The sequence below is a fragment of the Anabas testudineus genome, chromosome 18 (genome assembly GCF_900324465.2).
Source record: "Anabas testudineus chromosome 18, fAnaTes1.2, whole genome shotgun sequence".
Classification (NCBI taxonomy): Eukaryota; Metazoa; Chordata; class Actinopteri; order Anabantiformes; family Anabantidae; genus Anabas; species Anabas testudineus.
In genome coordinates, this window is record NC_046627.1 from 16,489,084 (window position 1) to 16,503,298 (window position 14,215).

Below are 14,215 nucleotides of genomic sequence, written 5' to 3' on the forward strand. Positions count from 1 at the left end.
GAGTATATATGTAGGAGTATGTGTTGTATTGTTTTAATAGGAGTGCCAAACCTTTAGCACTACATTTTCATTTGTTCCAGCTGAGTCCAATAGAACATCACTGCTATGCTTGTAGAATAAATAAGGAAACTGAATGTTAATTAACAAATTAACAGAACACACATAGATGCAAATTTGTTTGATTTTACTTTCATTTTGGGGGAATTTTAATAAAGACAGAGCAGCAGGACCGCTCCAGTCCAGCAGGTGGCGCTAAGAAAAACTAGTTTCCCACTAACGTCAGAAGAAGTCGTCGCCTGCTGGTGACGTCATTTACCCCGCGACATTCAACTGGATAAACAAGACGTTTTTCTGATGATCAAAACTGCTTAAAAATGCTTAAAAAGAAACCAGGTAGCGCCGAAAAGAAGAGGAAACACTATCAGTCTGAAGAACGACATGACAACAGCAAACGGAGAAGCACGGAGTCCAACCAGGAGGTGAGCTGTTCAAGCTAGCGCCAAGCTAATCTAGTTTTGTTTATGGTTCAACAGTAACTTATTCCTGCGCTTTGATTGCGCTATTTAACAGCTTATAGGCTTTTTCGGGTGTGTTATTTAAAGTTAAACAAGTCAAACAAACGAGCTATAGCTATAAAAACTACACTAGATTTGGTTAAATTTACTGTAAGCTAGCTTAAACAGTATTGTAGCCAAGCTAGTGGACGTGCAGTAAAAAAAACTAGCTAACAGCTAAACTAGGTGTTTTGTTTTCAGACAGTCTGAATATTTACTAAACCTGGTACTTGGTATTTCTTTAGCTCTCTGTCAAGATTCCCATTTAGGTCGCTACCAATTGTGAAAATTGACGCTATATAATGATTGAAAAGAGCACCACGCTTTTCTCTTTCACTCAAACAGCATAATGTTCACTAAAAGCTCAGTATTTTGCTAAATTAAAGCGTCTTAAGACTCAACAATCAAGTAACTGTTTGTGTCATTGTGGTACCATAATTATAACTCTCTAGTAGTTGTTTGAATGACATCAATTACATCTCAAATATGTATTAAAAACGTCCAGATTGAATAACTTGTTGACTTTTCTAAAGCAGAACTCGAAGGATGAACTTGCGGATCCAGAGCTGGATAGGATTGGCAGTGACATCGAGGAGGGGGGACTAGACCTCAGCCTGCCATTTCAACCCATCACTGCTTATATCGCCGACAAGCGGGAGATGCTGGAACAGTGTTTCCATGTACTGGGAGAGAAGAAGCTGCGGAAGATGCTGCCTGATGAACTCAAGGTGATTTGTGAGCATATGAAGTCAATTTTAATAACTGTCCCTGGGTTAGGAAATGTTTTCACTTATTGAAATCCTAATGACAACTCATCCGAAGTGTCACAACATTTGATGTGTCTACATTGGCAAGTATTTTCTTACAACAATACATTGGAAAACGAGACTGTGTTTGTATTTTTGTTGGCATTTATTATAGTGCACATATGTCATTTGTGATTTTAATCTGGATGATCTAACATATCCTTAGCTACATGTTTCTTTTTCACAGCACTTCACAATCACTTAGTTACGTTGACATTGCTAATGCTATCGTTGTTGTACATGCATTTTTACTTCTAGCTATGGAGCTGTATAGTAACAAGTTAAATGTGAATCTACATTTTGACATTTGAATCAAGACGTCATGAGATATGTTACAAGGACAGGAATGCAGTTAGGGACTTCTGCTGTTTGCTTGGAGCCTACTGAAGCAGTGTAAAAGATACTGTTTAAACACCTGATCCTTCACAGGACTGTAGTTTAAACGAAATCAAAAAGCTATGCTGGGATCAACTGGAGCCCGTCTCAGAGAGAAATCTTATTCAGATCTTAGCAGGTAAGACTCTACAGCTGTGTACTTTCTCGACTATCAGTGTTTAAACAGTGATTTTTTTCAAAAGAGACATTATCATTAAGTAAATGTTGTTGTTGTTTTTTTTTTTATTGTGTCTAGGTGAAGATCTCACATCTGGAAACGGGGATGAATGTATCACTGACATGCAGATGACATCAGAAAGCCAGTGAGTGTTTCCTAACTTTGCACAGTGCACAATTCAGAGTGCGAATAGTGTGTGTTCTTAAACTTGTATTATATATACTATTTGTTTATTTCCCTTTTCCTGATTTAGGCAAGACAATAATGTTGACTCAACATCTTGTTTCAAAGAAACAACAAAAACAGAGGACCCTAAGCAAGGTAATTAATATATAATATAGAGAAAACAAAACTTCCCACGGGTCAAACAGAAACTCCAAAGACAGCAAAAAAAAGCTTTAATAAGACTATTTAACATTTTAAACGTCTTGCCATTCTTCTCTTTACAGAAGGAGGCGGTTCAGGCGAGGAGAGTGACGTCCTAAGCATAAACGCAGACGCTTATGATAGTGACATAGAGGGACCGAAGGAGGAGCAGCCTGTTAAAACTGTGGCAGTCAAAGTTGAGGACGCCACCAGGGAGACTGTTGATCCAGCTGTAAACCCAGACTCAGCAGATCCAGACCCTCCAGCAGGTTCCCAACCAGCTGAAGCAAAGAAAGACATTCAAAGAGACATAGACAAAAGTGTTAGTGAGATTTTAGCGTTTACTTCCAGTTCAGGCGGGGAGGTAGCTAAAGAACAGAGTTTACCGCTACCGCCTTCAGACGTTACTGTTCCCTTTCAGGGAGGACCCGCTTCAAATCGTGCACCTTCGGTTTGTCAGCCGTCTGTTCAACAACTGGAGCTTCTGGAGTTGGAAATGAGGGCCAGGGCTATCAAGGCTCTGATGAAAGCAAGCAATGGGAAAAAGCTGTCTCCAGTGAAAAATGCTTAAAATGGTTCCTTTAGATTTTTTTTATTTTTGTTTTGGCGTTAAAGAACTTCACAGTTCTGATTATGTTCTTAAGCTTGACATTGTTCTGAGTTGACCAGTTATGTCATGATTCATATTAGCCCTTATTGGACTGATAAATCTAATTGTTTAATCCAAAATTAAACTTACAAAGCCTTCTTCTACTGAGTTAGTGTCTTGTAGGAATGGCCCAACACTTTCCTATGAGTTGTAGATCCTCCCTTTGTACACTAGATGGCACTATTACTCTGCTACAACATATCTGTGGTAACTTTTCTAATTTGTACCCGAGAGAGCGTCAGATTACATATTTCCTCACATTACAGTAAAAATAGTCGTGGGCAGTATTAAAGTCTCTTAGCAGTGATGGTATTTGTTACTCTGTCATGGCAGCAGTTCTGGTTGAGTCAGTGTTAGTGGAATGCGTTCGCAAACCAAAGCAGGTGGCAGCAGTGTTGTGCTGGGATTTAGACACACTTGCAGTATTTTGTTCACTGAACACCTGTTTGAAGGTCAAAGTGAAGCATGTGTAGTAATACCAAGTACTGCTGTCTGTATTCTATTTGCATCTACTAAAGACTTCCCTTCCTATGTGTAAACAGACAAAATACAAAAATGATTGAAGATAATAAGGCTCATCTACATATGAAGTTAGTGAACGTGTCAGTTGTATCCTCTTGAAGGCAACTTAAAAAAATGTTGCACTTCTGTATAACTACTAGAGCTAACAATATCTAATAACGACCTCCTATCTAATACTGTAGTGTTTGCTGTAATTTATTCTGATGTTGTTTTGTTCCTCTCTGTGTGAGTGTGTGTGTGTGTGTGTGTGTGTGTGTTTGTGCACGCGCACAATTACATGCAGATGCAGAACAAAACAGCTCTCGGCCCCAGTCCCCCCAAGGGGACGATGAAAAGTATAAGAAGCCAGTTGCCCCCTGAGTATTTGCATTTAAAAGGGTTATTTCATGGGAGAAGTGAGTGTTAAATGCACCGTTCTCTATGCATTTATGTGCAGGTATCATTGTAGTCATTGATGATTCCAAGAGGAAAATGTCCACTTTAGTAAAAAGGGAAAACGATTCTAAAGTGCTCGTGGTGTCTGTGATTGGTGAGTATTTATCGGTGTCATTTTACTGCTATTAGAATGCCAATTATGATTTCCAATGAGCAGATAAATGGCTTTTTAAGCAGACCTCAAAATGAGTAGGCTGAAAAATGGATTGATGGAGGTGAGATGATGCTGTTTTGTTAAGGGAGTACTTTTGGAATTCAAATGAACCTGGCAAATGATTAAAATATTGAAGTATGATGCTGCTGTGAATGGTGCTATTATCAAAGTAAAAAAAAAAAAAAAAAAAAGATTGTACAAGTAGTTCTTGTGTCCACTGTTTAATAGCGGCGTCTGTCATTTTCCTCAGTGTTGTGACCCAGACACTGGTTAGTGATACTCATTAGAGATAATAATAATAATAAGAACACATAAAACAATCTACCTCATACTATGTGACGCTTCTTGTGCTGCATACTGTGGGAGCTGTTGACCATGTGGATGTATAGAGAGCGTTAAACAGTAGTTGTAGCAGTGGCCCCTAAGGACTGAACACATACAGGAGTGAACATGTAGCAACAAATACCATAGTAAATACAATACAATACAATTTAGGGAAGAGACTCACAATGCTGTAAATATCGAATGAAAGAATATTTATTTTGTCTTTGTTTGTTCTTCATGAAGGTCATTCTCTATTTTAATGTACTTTTGCTAAAGATGTATAAACATAGAGAGTGACCGGGCTTCTCCTTTAAAACCTGCACACACCTCCATGGTCGTCGGTTTATGGATAAGTCGCTCTTCTTCTTCTTCTACCAGGTTTGTCTCCACTAACAGGTAAAAATCTAACACTTTACTTCATAGGCATAAAAAATGGGTAATGTATCTCATGTTTTTTTAAAATCTTCTCTTAATGCAGTCAGCTGTAAGCAGTATTTTCAAGTTATTAATGCAGCTGGAACCGATGCTAATTTTAAGTTGTAGTACTGCATCATATTTGACAAGGGCAGCAGTCACTTCTTGAATTGGTGCATTCGGCTGCTCTAAGATGCAGTGTTGACCTGTTGGAGTGGAGCAACGTCCAGTTTGGTCAAATCCCAACATAACCAACTACAAATAAGTGGCCATTTTATCTCTTTGTCATTGTTTTAACTAGATGTTTTGTGTCTCTGTTTAGTTTGAATGCGTCTTTGCGGTTGTTTTGCATCATTGCCGTCACTTTGAGAACACTTTACGTGTCTTTGTGGACGTGTTTGTGTTCTTTTGCAGGTTTTTAAGTGACGTTTTCGTTGTTGATGTTGGGGTTTTGGGAAATTCAGCATCTTATTGTGGTCAGTTTTGCATTTAGTGTGTCCAGTTTATTTATTTATTTTTGCTATTTTATATCTTTTAGTTGTTGCACAGGTGAAGTCCGGAGCCCCTAAACCTCTGGACCCCAGAGCTTGTTCACCGCCACAGTTAAACTCTAAAGATTTGTGGTGCATTTCTTTTAATGTTTATGCTCTACATGTGTTTTGTAGCAGTACATTCAGTCCAGCATAAAACTCGAGATGTTACTGTGTTAAAAAAAGATACTGAAAAGTGTTTTTTTTTTTTTCCTGTTTGCACAAATAAAGTAGCATCTGTGTTCTTTTCTGTAGCTCGAAATTAAATTGAACTAACAGCTCATGCTGACGGGCAATAAATAACTTAGCACCTCTGTATGACTAAATGAATTGATTTCCCAAAGCAGTGACTCATAGGACACATTTGATTTTCATCAAGTTTAAGACAGCGTTTTTTTTAACATGGTGGAAGGAGAGTTTGACGTTAGAGCTGCTGTGTTTTGATTTAATGTCTAATGCTGTGATGGTGTTAATTGCTGCTGTATAGGAAATAGTGAATGATGATTGGAGGCATGAACGTGCTGATTATATGTGAATGTAGAGATTCTTCCAGAGGTGGTGGCTTCACCTGTGGGTCTGTGTTCATTTTTTTGGGCCCTGACGTTTTAGATTTCCTCAACAAGATGTAGCATGTCATTTAAATTGTAGCTCACTCTGGCCACGTGTGTCCAGGAAAAAAGGGATCCTGCTGTCGCGAGTCCTCTGTGATGGAATAGAAAAGAATCGCAGTTTGTCGTAGTTTCATCCCAGGTGTGCTGCACATCTGTTCGCCATTCTCTTCATTTGCGTGCGTAAATGCTTGGCTTGTTCTCCGAGAGCTGCAGTGGAAGCTTGGCAGAGCCCCCTTTAGAAAACAAAGCGAAGTGGGGTTATTCTAAGTTTGGTGCAGTTTCAAGGAGAAGAGCTCCCTTTTTTTTTTTTTTTTTATTCTATTTCAAAATCTGTGAAGAGATTTGAACATTTGATATTCCACTCCAGTGTAGTATCTGCATTTGGAGAAAATTCCTCCCCTCCACTGACTCCTCTGACATCTGACTTTCAGATTCTCGGCATGCTCTCTCTGTGCATGTTTTTTTTTTTCCCCCCACTCCACAACTTCGGGGTCTGCATCCAAATGGTGCATTAATACCATCAAACAACCATTGAAATTCTAGCGGGGAGACCAACAAGCCAATAAAGCAAAACGCTTTTGAAGGATATCGAGAGACATCAGGCAGAATGGATCACCTCGCACAATCCAATCAGCATAATCAAATGCAATGTCACAATATTACATCAAAGCCAGCTCCCACTGCAACTGCAACATGATCAACAAGCCTCATTTCTGAGGGGATCTGTGCCTTCTCACAGAAATTTCATGGTAGATGGCCTGAAATGGATTTATTTTACAACTAATAGAGAAGGCTTATTAAATCTGTAATGTTGTGTGGCTTTTAAAAGTTCGTGTAATGTAGTTAAGCTTCATCAGTAAACATGAACGAGCTCGGCTGAAATGAGTATGCAGACTGCAACCCCTAATCTATAATAGTATGCAAAAGATTTAGCGCTCCTTTGAGATTTAAGAGCGATAGCCCCCATGATAATTATGTGAGCGTCAGAATATATTTCTATTTCTACATCAATAACACAAAACACTCTGAAGCTCATTTGAGTATAATAACTCAAACACGAGCTTTCATGTCTAATAAAACAGGCATTATTTTAAAAAAAAAAAGGGGCGGGGGCCTCCACCCTCGGTGGAAATAAAACTCAAAGCAATATGACTGGAGTTATAACCACTGTTCAGTCATTTAATGTGGAGGAGGTATGTCTTAATGCAGGGGCTCTATCTGACTTTGTAATGATGCTGGTAATGGTATCATTTCAGCCTCCCATTGGTCGCCCGGCATGTCCCTCAGAGTCTGGTTCGTCCTGTAACGACATGATCTTCGGGGAAGTGCAGTGTTACTGTCAGAAATGCCACGTGTCAGAACAGCTCTAAATGATATTATTAAGAAACATCAGTTTGTCCTGCAGCGGAGCACATGCTGATCCTCAATGAAAGGTTTCTCAAGATGTAAGAAATGTGAAAGACAAACTCCAGAGCCATCATGTATCCGCTGTCTTGAAACAAATCCAGCTTTCTGTGGAGCTAGAAGCTTTCCACAGCTGCACAGTTTGCAGTCCCAGCTGTCCTACGATCGCCAGTGGACCACCAAACCGTCCCCGAGACACATGATCAATCACAGCACACACACACACACACACACCCTAACTCCCATTTTTTACGACGCTGAGGTGAAGCCTACGCCACATTGGTGCTGGAAGTTGGAAGACATTGAACTGTCAAATGGTTGTGGGGCGCCATTTATTTATTTTTATTTGGATGATTTATTTCCCACAGAAGCACAAAGGGACCGAGCCAAGTAAATTACTTTTGTCAAAGTTGTGATAAAACTGTCAAATGGCTTCCCACCACCAGCTGGCAAGCAATTGTATTACATAAGTAATCGTCAAAAGGAATGTCAAAAGAGGAGCAAATTGCTCGGTGAGTTGCTTTCTGTCTGTTGCCATCAGGGTTTTACGCTCCTCGCCTCGAGTTTAACGGCCTTGTTGTGTGTTTTAACTAAATGGGAGCATGTAGCTCTGTGGGGATACTTAATGAATATTAAAGCTTTTATTTTTACGTTAGACACACAGCTTTTAAACACTGAATTTATGGGACTTTACATTTATTCAGCACTTCCTTTTTGTTTCTGCTCGCTTTTGGTCACCACAACAAGGAGGCAGCCGTGTTAGAAACGACTTATACATTTGTGTTTCTCTTATGGGGGAAAAGCAGATGTGAAGTTATCGTCCAAGTCGCTCAAACTGTTCCACAATACGCATGAGTCATGCAGTCAACAAAGTGAGTGGCACAAAAGCACACACACACACACACACACCACCACTTCCAGTTCCAGCATCCATGCTCTCCTCTTCTTCATCATGTCACATGAATGGAGTGCTATTTCAGTTCCACTTCTTGACAGCCAATTAACCAGCCAGTGTCTGCTTTACGCTTCTCTAAACTGATTGCTTATCCCTTGTTCTGATTGTGAGAGGGGTGATGAAGAAACATCTTTTTTGCACCTTAAAAAAAAAAAACCCACCAGGAATGATTTTTGCCTGGTGACAGTGAATCAAGTGGTTTCAAGCGGTGCTATTTTTATTTTTTCAAGAGTTGGGATGCAAATCGTGGATGGTTGTTCTTTTTTACAGTGAGTTCAGCTGTTTCCTTCAGCTGATCGTCTTGTTTTAAGTTGTCTTTACCGGTTCTCCTTATTATATTTGTCTTGGAAATGCACCCTGCAGTCCAGTAAGAGTACGCCGTTCTCCATACAAATGTGTGTGGACAGAGCTTTGTTAAATGACACCCTATACCCCACATATGGAAACTCTGGTGGTACAGTGACACCTGGATCAGCTGTAGTAGAAGTAGAAGTGATAGTTCCTGTGTAATCCGTGCGCCCGTCACTGTGACTGAGTGTCTGCAGTTGGATAATGACTCTAATGGTGATGATAATGGTTATTTTGCTCCTTTAAATTAATGAACATCTCGAGTTTTGCTTGTGACAGTGAGGTCATTGTGTTAGCGCCGTTAAAAGAAAGCGCAGGGTTGACGAGTTGATTCGGGGACAGATGTTAAAATGTCATTCCTGATATGTACCTCAGCAGGAACAGGTGTTACCGGGGACTGCTGGTAAACGGAGGCGACGTGCTGGGAGGAGAAGAGGTGGCTGTTTATCTTCCAAGTGTCCAAGTACCCCCGAAGCTTCTGGACCTGGCTCCAGCTCCTCTGGACCTGCAGAGGCCTGCCTGAAGCTGGAAGTTTGCACCAAGTGCGGCTTCCACATTGTCATTCATTTGTCGGCTGCTGTCTGCAAATAATTCACTGGAAAATGATGTTGGCATATGTATTCATTACAAATGGGAACACAATCATTCGGTGCAATGTTGATGAGCAAAAAAAAATAATGTCATCGTCAAATGAGTTTGTGCCGTGCGCACGGTTATGAGCTCAGGAAATGAACTATTTGTTTGTCAGAGGCTAAATAGTTCAGCACACTAATAACGCTTTCTGTGGAATTAATCAAGGTGAGTTCGAAGTGACTGTAGCATTAATCAACATTCCCTTTCGTTCGTTTTAATCTTGTCCAACTCCAAACTAATCAGCAGGTAATGCAGCCCTCCCCCTCCCCTCCCATCCTCAACACTTCACAATTGAACTTTTACTCCGTTTTTTCCTGCAAAGATGAATTGACTCTCGCTTTGCGCAATTAAAGGTCACACGGAAGTGATGAGTCACTTCAAAAAAAATCAACATCCCCAAAACCGAAAGATCCATCACGACTCCTCGTGCTGCATCCAGCGCGAACATCCACCAATTATAGTGCGCCTCAGTATTGATAACCTCACCTCCACCTATTCCTAGGTGACACATTAGTCACTGAAGTAATGATCTGTCATAAAAAGAGCAGTCAGTGTTCTTGCATGTGAGTGATGACTGCGGCTCGCAGACATGCAAGCTGTGATGCAGCACATACCTGATCTCAGTGGGTTTGGTATTTGCAGTCAGGGCCGAAAAGATGCCCCGTACCCTATCTCTGTTTTCTCTGGTTCCCCCGAGGTAAACAAACAGCATCCTGCCACCGAGAGTTAGACTCAGCATTCACCACTGCCTTCTTAAATATAGAAATATATATATATATATATATATATATATATATATATATATATATATTTCAGATAGGGAGGAGTCACAGCAGCCATGTTGGGTGTTTGATCAAAGCTTTATCATCCTTAAGCCAGGCTCATTACACAGGTGCAGAGGCACATAATAAAACGTGACTTAATCAAACCAAGCAGACCTGCAGAATAATGGCTCCCCACAGCTGAACGCGTGAAACAATGGGGCAGGGGGCTGCCGATGCACTTAACCTCATCAAGGTCCTCGTTTGGGTGATGGAGGACAGGGGGATGCTGCGGGGTGGTTTGCTACTTTAAATTTATGCTCGATCAAATGAGTCAGGAGTCATAATTACAGCAGTTTATTTTACGATGGGATGCTTTTTTATTCTGTATTGAGCAGGATGCTAATTTAGCCTCCATGAAATCCGACTTCCTCCTGAGATGCATGTTCCTGCCAGTGATGTATGTTAAAATGCTATCAGACAGAGTTCAATGATGCACAGGCTCCAACCACGTGCCCCACATATCTTTGCAGATGCACCGTAAGATTTAGGTTTAAAGTTTTGAGCATGATACAGTCGCTGTGCTGTTGCACTGGGGTGGAAATCTTCCCCCGAAAGCTTTTGCGAACTGATGTGTAAGTGACTGTTTCTGTAATGGGCTATGCCATGGGAATGTTTCCATGGTAACATGGCAAAGGCGCGAGTACAGCTCAATGCCGCTCTCTGGGGAGTATCTGGGAGCTTGTGCTTAGTGGGAAATGATGATAATAGCACAGAGTGTTGGATAAAACTCAACTGGGGATGACTAACCCCTTCATATTGCAGGGAGAGGAGACAACATTCATCTCCTTTGCAAAGTCGTTTGCTGTCTTTTTTTTTTTTTCTCTCTTCCTTCCCAGTTTCCCTACACCGCACTTCAGCATGCCTCCATATTGATAGCTCTCGTTTTTGTAATTGGTATTGGATGTATTGCACTGTGAGAGACATGCGACAGACAGCAGCACATAAGTGAGCACACAGAGACACTGGGATCCTCAACAATGACGGGTAATCCTCAGGTATTTGGTTGTGAAGGTCAGGTTTGAGAACAGTGAGCCGTGGCCTGTGTGCCGGTTCAGACCAGCTTCAACTACTCAAATCTAGGCTACAATATTATTAGTGACACCTGTAAAACGTTGCTTCCATTAACTGCAGTAGCTGCATGTTTGTCTTACAAATGGAAAATATCTGTGCCCAGTTGCTCAGACTGTGGTCTTAGCAGAGAAAGACTGTTTGACCCGGTGACTCCTCTTGCCGTGAGAAACCTCCCCTCAAATGAGATGCCTGCCTGCGCCCATGCCGGCGCTGATACGTGCACGTGCGCGTTGTTTAGTGTCAGGCGTCAGGTTCCTCGCAGCTTTGAAAACCCGCCTCTGTATCAGATCCTAACTGGACGAAACCGAAACTCTTTGGAGTTGAAAATGTCACATTAATTTCAAACGCATTACCCCCTGCCGGAAGACTTAATTAAAAAGCCAATTAGAATGTCATACCTGCTTACTCGTGAATTTTGTGGAAAGTTTATTTGATATGTCTGAGTCAATTACCCCAAGTCTTTGAGATAAGGAACTGCTCAGTGGACCTGAACCTCCAGTTCGACTCGGGGAGCACTTGGATATTTTGTACACGGCTGTGCTTTGAATAATTTCCAGGCAGAAATTCTTCTTTGGAAAGGCACTCTGTCCCCCCCCCCCCCACCCAACCCGCCACCCTCCTCTGCCAGCTTAAAGGTTTTGTCCTTGACGCCACTTTGCAAAGTGTGTGCAACTGATACAAAATAAAGACTTAAAGATGTGTTTTAAGAGGAGCCCGGGCTGCTCCTTCCAGACCCTCCACACGAAGGCACCCACAGAGCGAGTCCTGTGGATTGTAACTGGAATTATTTCTTTATTAAGTTTACTATCCTGTTGTCACACATAATGTATGGTTGTTATTCTTTACGTTGCTTGGTGGACGTGCAAAAAAACTCTTAAACCATATTAACTCCAAAACCACTGGATCGCACATTTCCCATCATCCAACTGGAACTGACAGTGTGTGTGTGCACAAATATAGACTTTAGTGTACGTACATATTTGCGTTGAGCTGTTGTGGCAACTGGCCTACTTGTATTTAAACTCCATTGTAGTCATTTTTTATTTGTCAGGATTCTCACGGTGGAGTTTGTCTCTCGGTGGACGTGGCGCATTTCATGTCCTCCTCAGACACATTGCTGGAGCGCTGGGACAAACACCGGATGAGTGACTAAGAAAACAATTCCCCTGGATATGCCTGTTGTCTCACTCTTCCTCTCCCGCACGCTCCCTCTGTGTCTCTTCGGGGTTGAATCACATTTCTCTTGCTTCCCTCCAATGTGTCTCTGTCATATATAGGCGCATCGGCACATGCTCGCATATACACAGAGTCTCTCTAACACACACACACACACACACACACACAGCGAGTCTGACAAATCCCCCCTTCTGCCAAAAAGTCGATAAATAAATGCATTGTCTCTTCACTTTCTGCTGTTGGCATCAGCCTGTCTAAATTGTCTGAGAAGGCAGTGAAGTGTGAAATTGAGTTCAGAACTGTACTCGCTTTGTGTATGTGTGTGTGTGTGTGGGGGGGGTGGGGGGATGTTGGGGGGGCACAAGATGAGCGTATGTTTGCTTATTTATTCATATTGCGGCAGGATCCAGTGATGGTTTTGCAAGAAATGGTCAGTTAAGCACATTGAGGTGTTGTTGATGGAAGCCTTTGTTTAAAGGACGAGGCTCAGGCGGCGGTGGCACTGTGCCCTTTGAAGGGGGAGCAAGAGGTTATTCATCTGAGTGCTAAATGAAGCTTTAAAGTGAAATAGCGCAGTTACACCGAGTCTAGTAATTCTTTTTTCTTCAGTCCCCCATGTTCTGTGAACCAGGACGACTTATTTCTGACCATCGCCATCATCGCACTAAACGCCATCTACACAAGTCCAGTAGTTGCATACAAAGCAAAAAAAAAAAAAAAAAAGGTAATTTCACTTGAATCCCTACGTTGTGATTGAATAACTTCACAGTGATTCGCTGTCTCCTGTTTCTGAAAAGATGAATTTTCTCCTGCAAAGCCCAAAGAGTTCATGTGAGAATAATAGCACCTGCCCACACTAATTTGCCAAGAACAAATGATTTCGCTTGAGAATGTAACTTTTGGGTGCCGCTTTCCCCGGCATTTAATCAGAGATATTACGCAGACCTTCCCTTCCTCAGCTCTGTTCTCGCCGCTCTGTGATGAATGTGTTGTTACCGGGATGATGTATGTTTATAGATTGCCGGGGATAACTGCTGTTTTGAAGAGTTATAGCTCCCCCTCACATCACAGAAAGTGCCTCTATGCAAGAATCATTGAGGGATTTCAAGTTTGTCTCTCAATTTCACTGAGCATAACACATGATAAATGCATTTGTTAAAAAAAACAAAACAAACAACAACACATCTCTGAACTTTGTTTCCAGACTTTTTGACAAGGCTGTTTGAATGTCACAACCCACGACAGAGTCTGGCAGTCGGTCGGTGAGAAGACGATTCACGTATTAGCTTTTTTAAAGATTAGCTGCTGGTTGAAGCGTCCTTCACTGTCATAAGAATCTCTGGTGTAGAGGTCATCCTCTTGGACTTTTTTTTTTATTTTAGAGTGACAGAAATTGTAATGGCACCATAAATCCCATCACAATCTTTGCATTCTCAGCACTACCTGTAAGACCTGTCCAGAGGTCAAACGATAGAGAGAGGAGAGCGCTTCTATTTCCTGTTCACACACGAGCAGCAGACACTTTATTAGGTACTACAGCGGGCTAATAAAAAAATGAACAGACTCTAATACAGCACGGCAGTAAAGCCTCAGAGGTGTCGACTCAACTGTAGGGCCGTGTTGCAGGATGGAGTTTTTGGTGCCGTCGCGTTGAGTTGTAACGTGCTGCTGTGATAAATGAAGCGAGGCTGAATAATGCAGCATCGTTCAACAGAGCCACAAACTACATTTTCTAAAACGAACCACACCACTGTATCAACCCCCCCCCTAAAAAAAAATGTTATCACAGTCAACAAAAGGAGGACTTACCATAAATTATCAACTGAATAAATGTTGATCTAATACATTTTATCCAGTTTCCTCCTATTAGATAATGTGATAATAAT

General features: G+C 41.4%; 1 protein-coding gene across 2 annotated transcripts; it reads left to right on the forward strand.

The window, feature by feature from the left end:
- Positions 1–288: 288 nt before the first annotated feature.
- On the forward strand, positions 289–3,027 carry LOC113157917 (caspase activity and apoptosis inhibitor 1). 2 transcript variants are annotated; one of them, XM_026353577.1, is made up of 6 exons: positions 289–479; positions 1,088–1,282; positions 1,790–1,874; positions 1,992–2,058; positions 2,167–2,234; positions 2,363–3,027. In XM_026353577.1, the coding sequence occupies exons 1-6, from the start codon at positions 375–377 to the stop codon at positions 2,848–2,850; spliced, it is 1,008 nt and encodes a 335-aa protein (XP_026209362.1). In that variant the 5' UTR covers positions 289–374; the 3' UTR covers positions 2,851–3,027. The 2 variants fall into 2 exon arrangements, with proteins under 2 accessions (XP_026209362.1, XP_026209363.1); XM_026353578.1 differs by having other exon boundaries at positions 1,091–1,282.
- Positions 3,028–14,215: the final 11,188 nt, after the last annotated feature.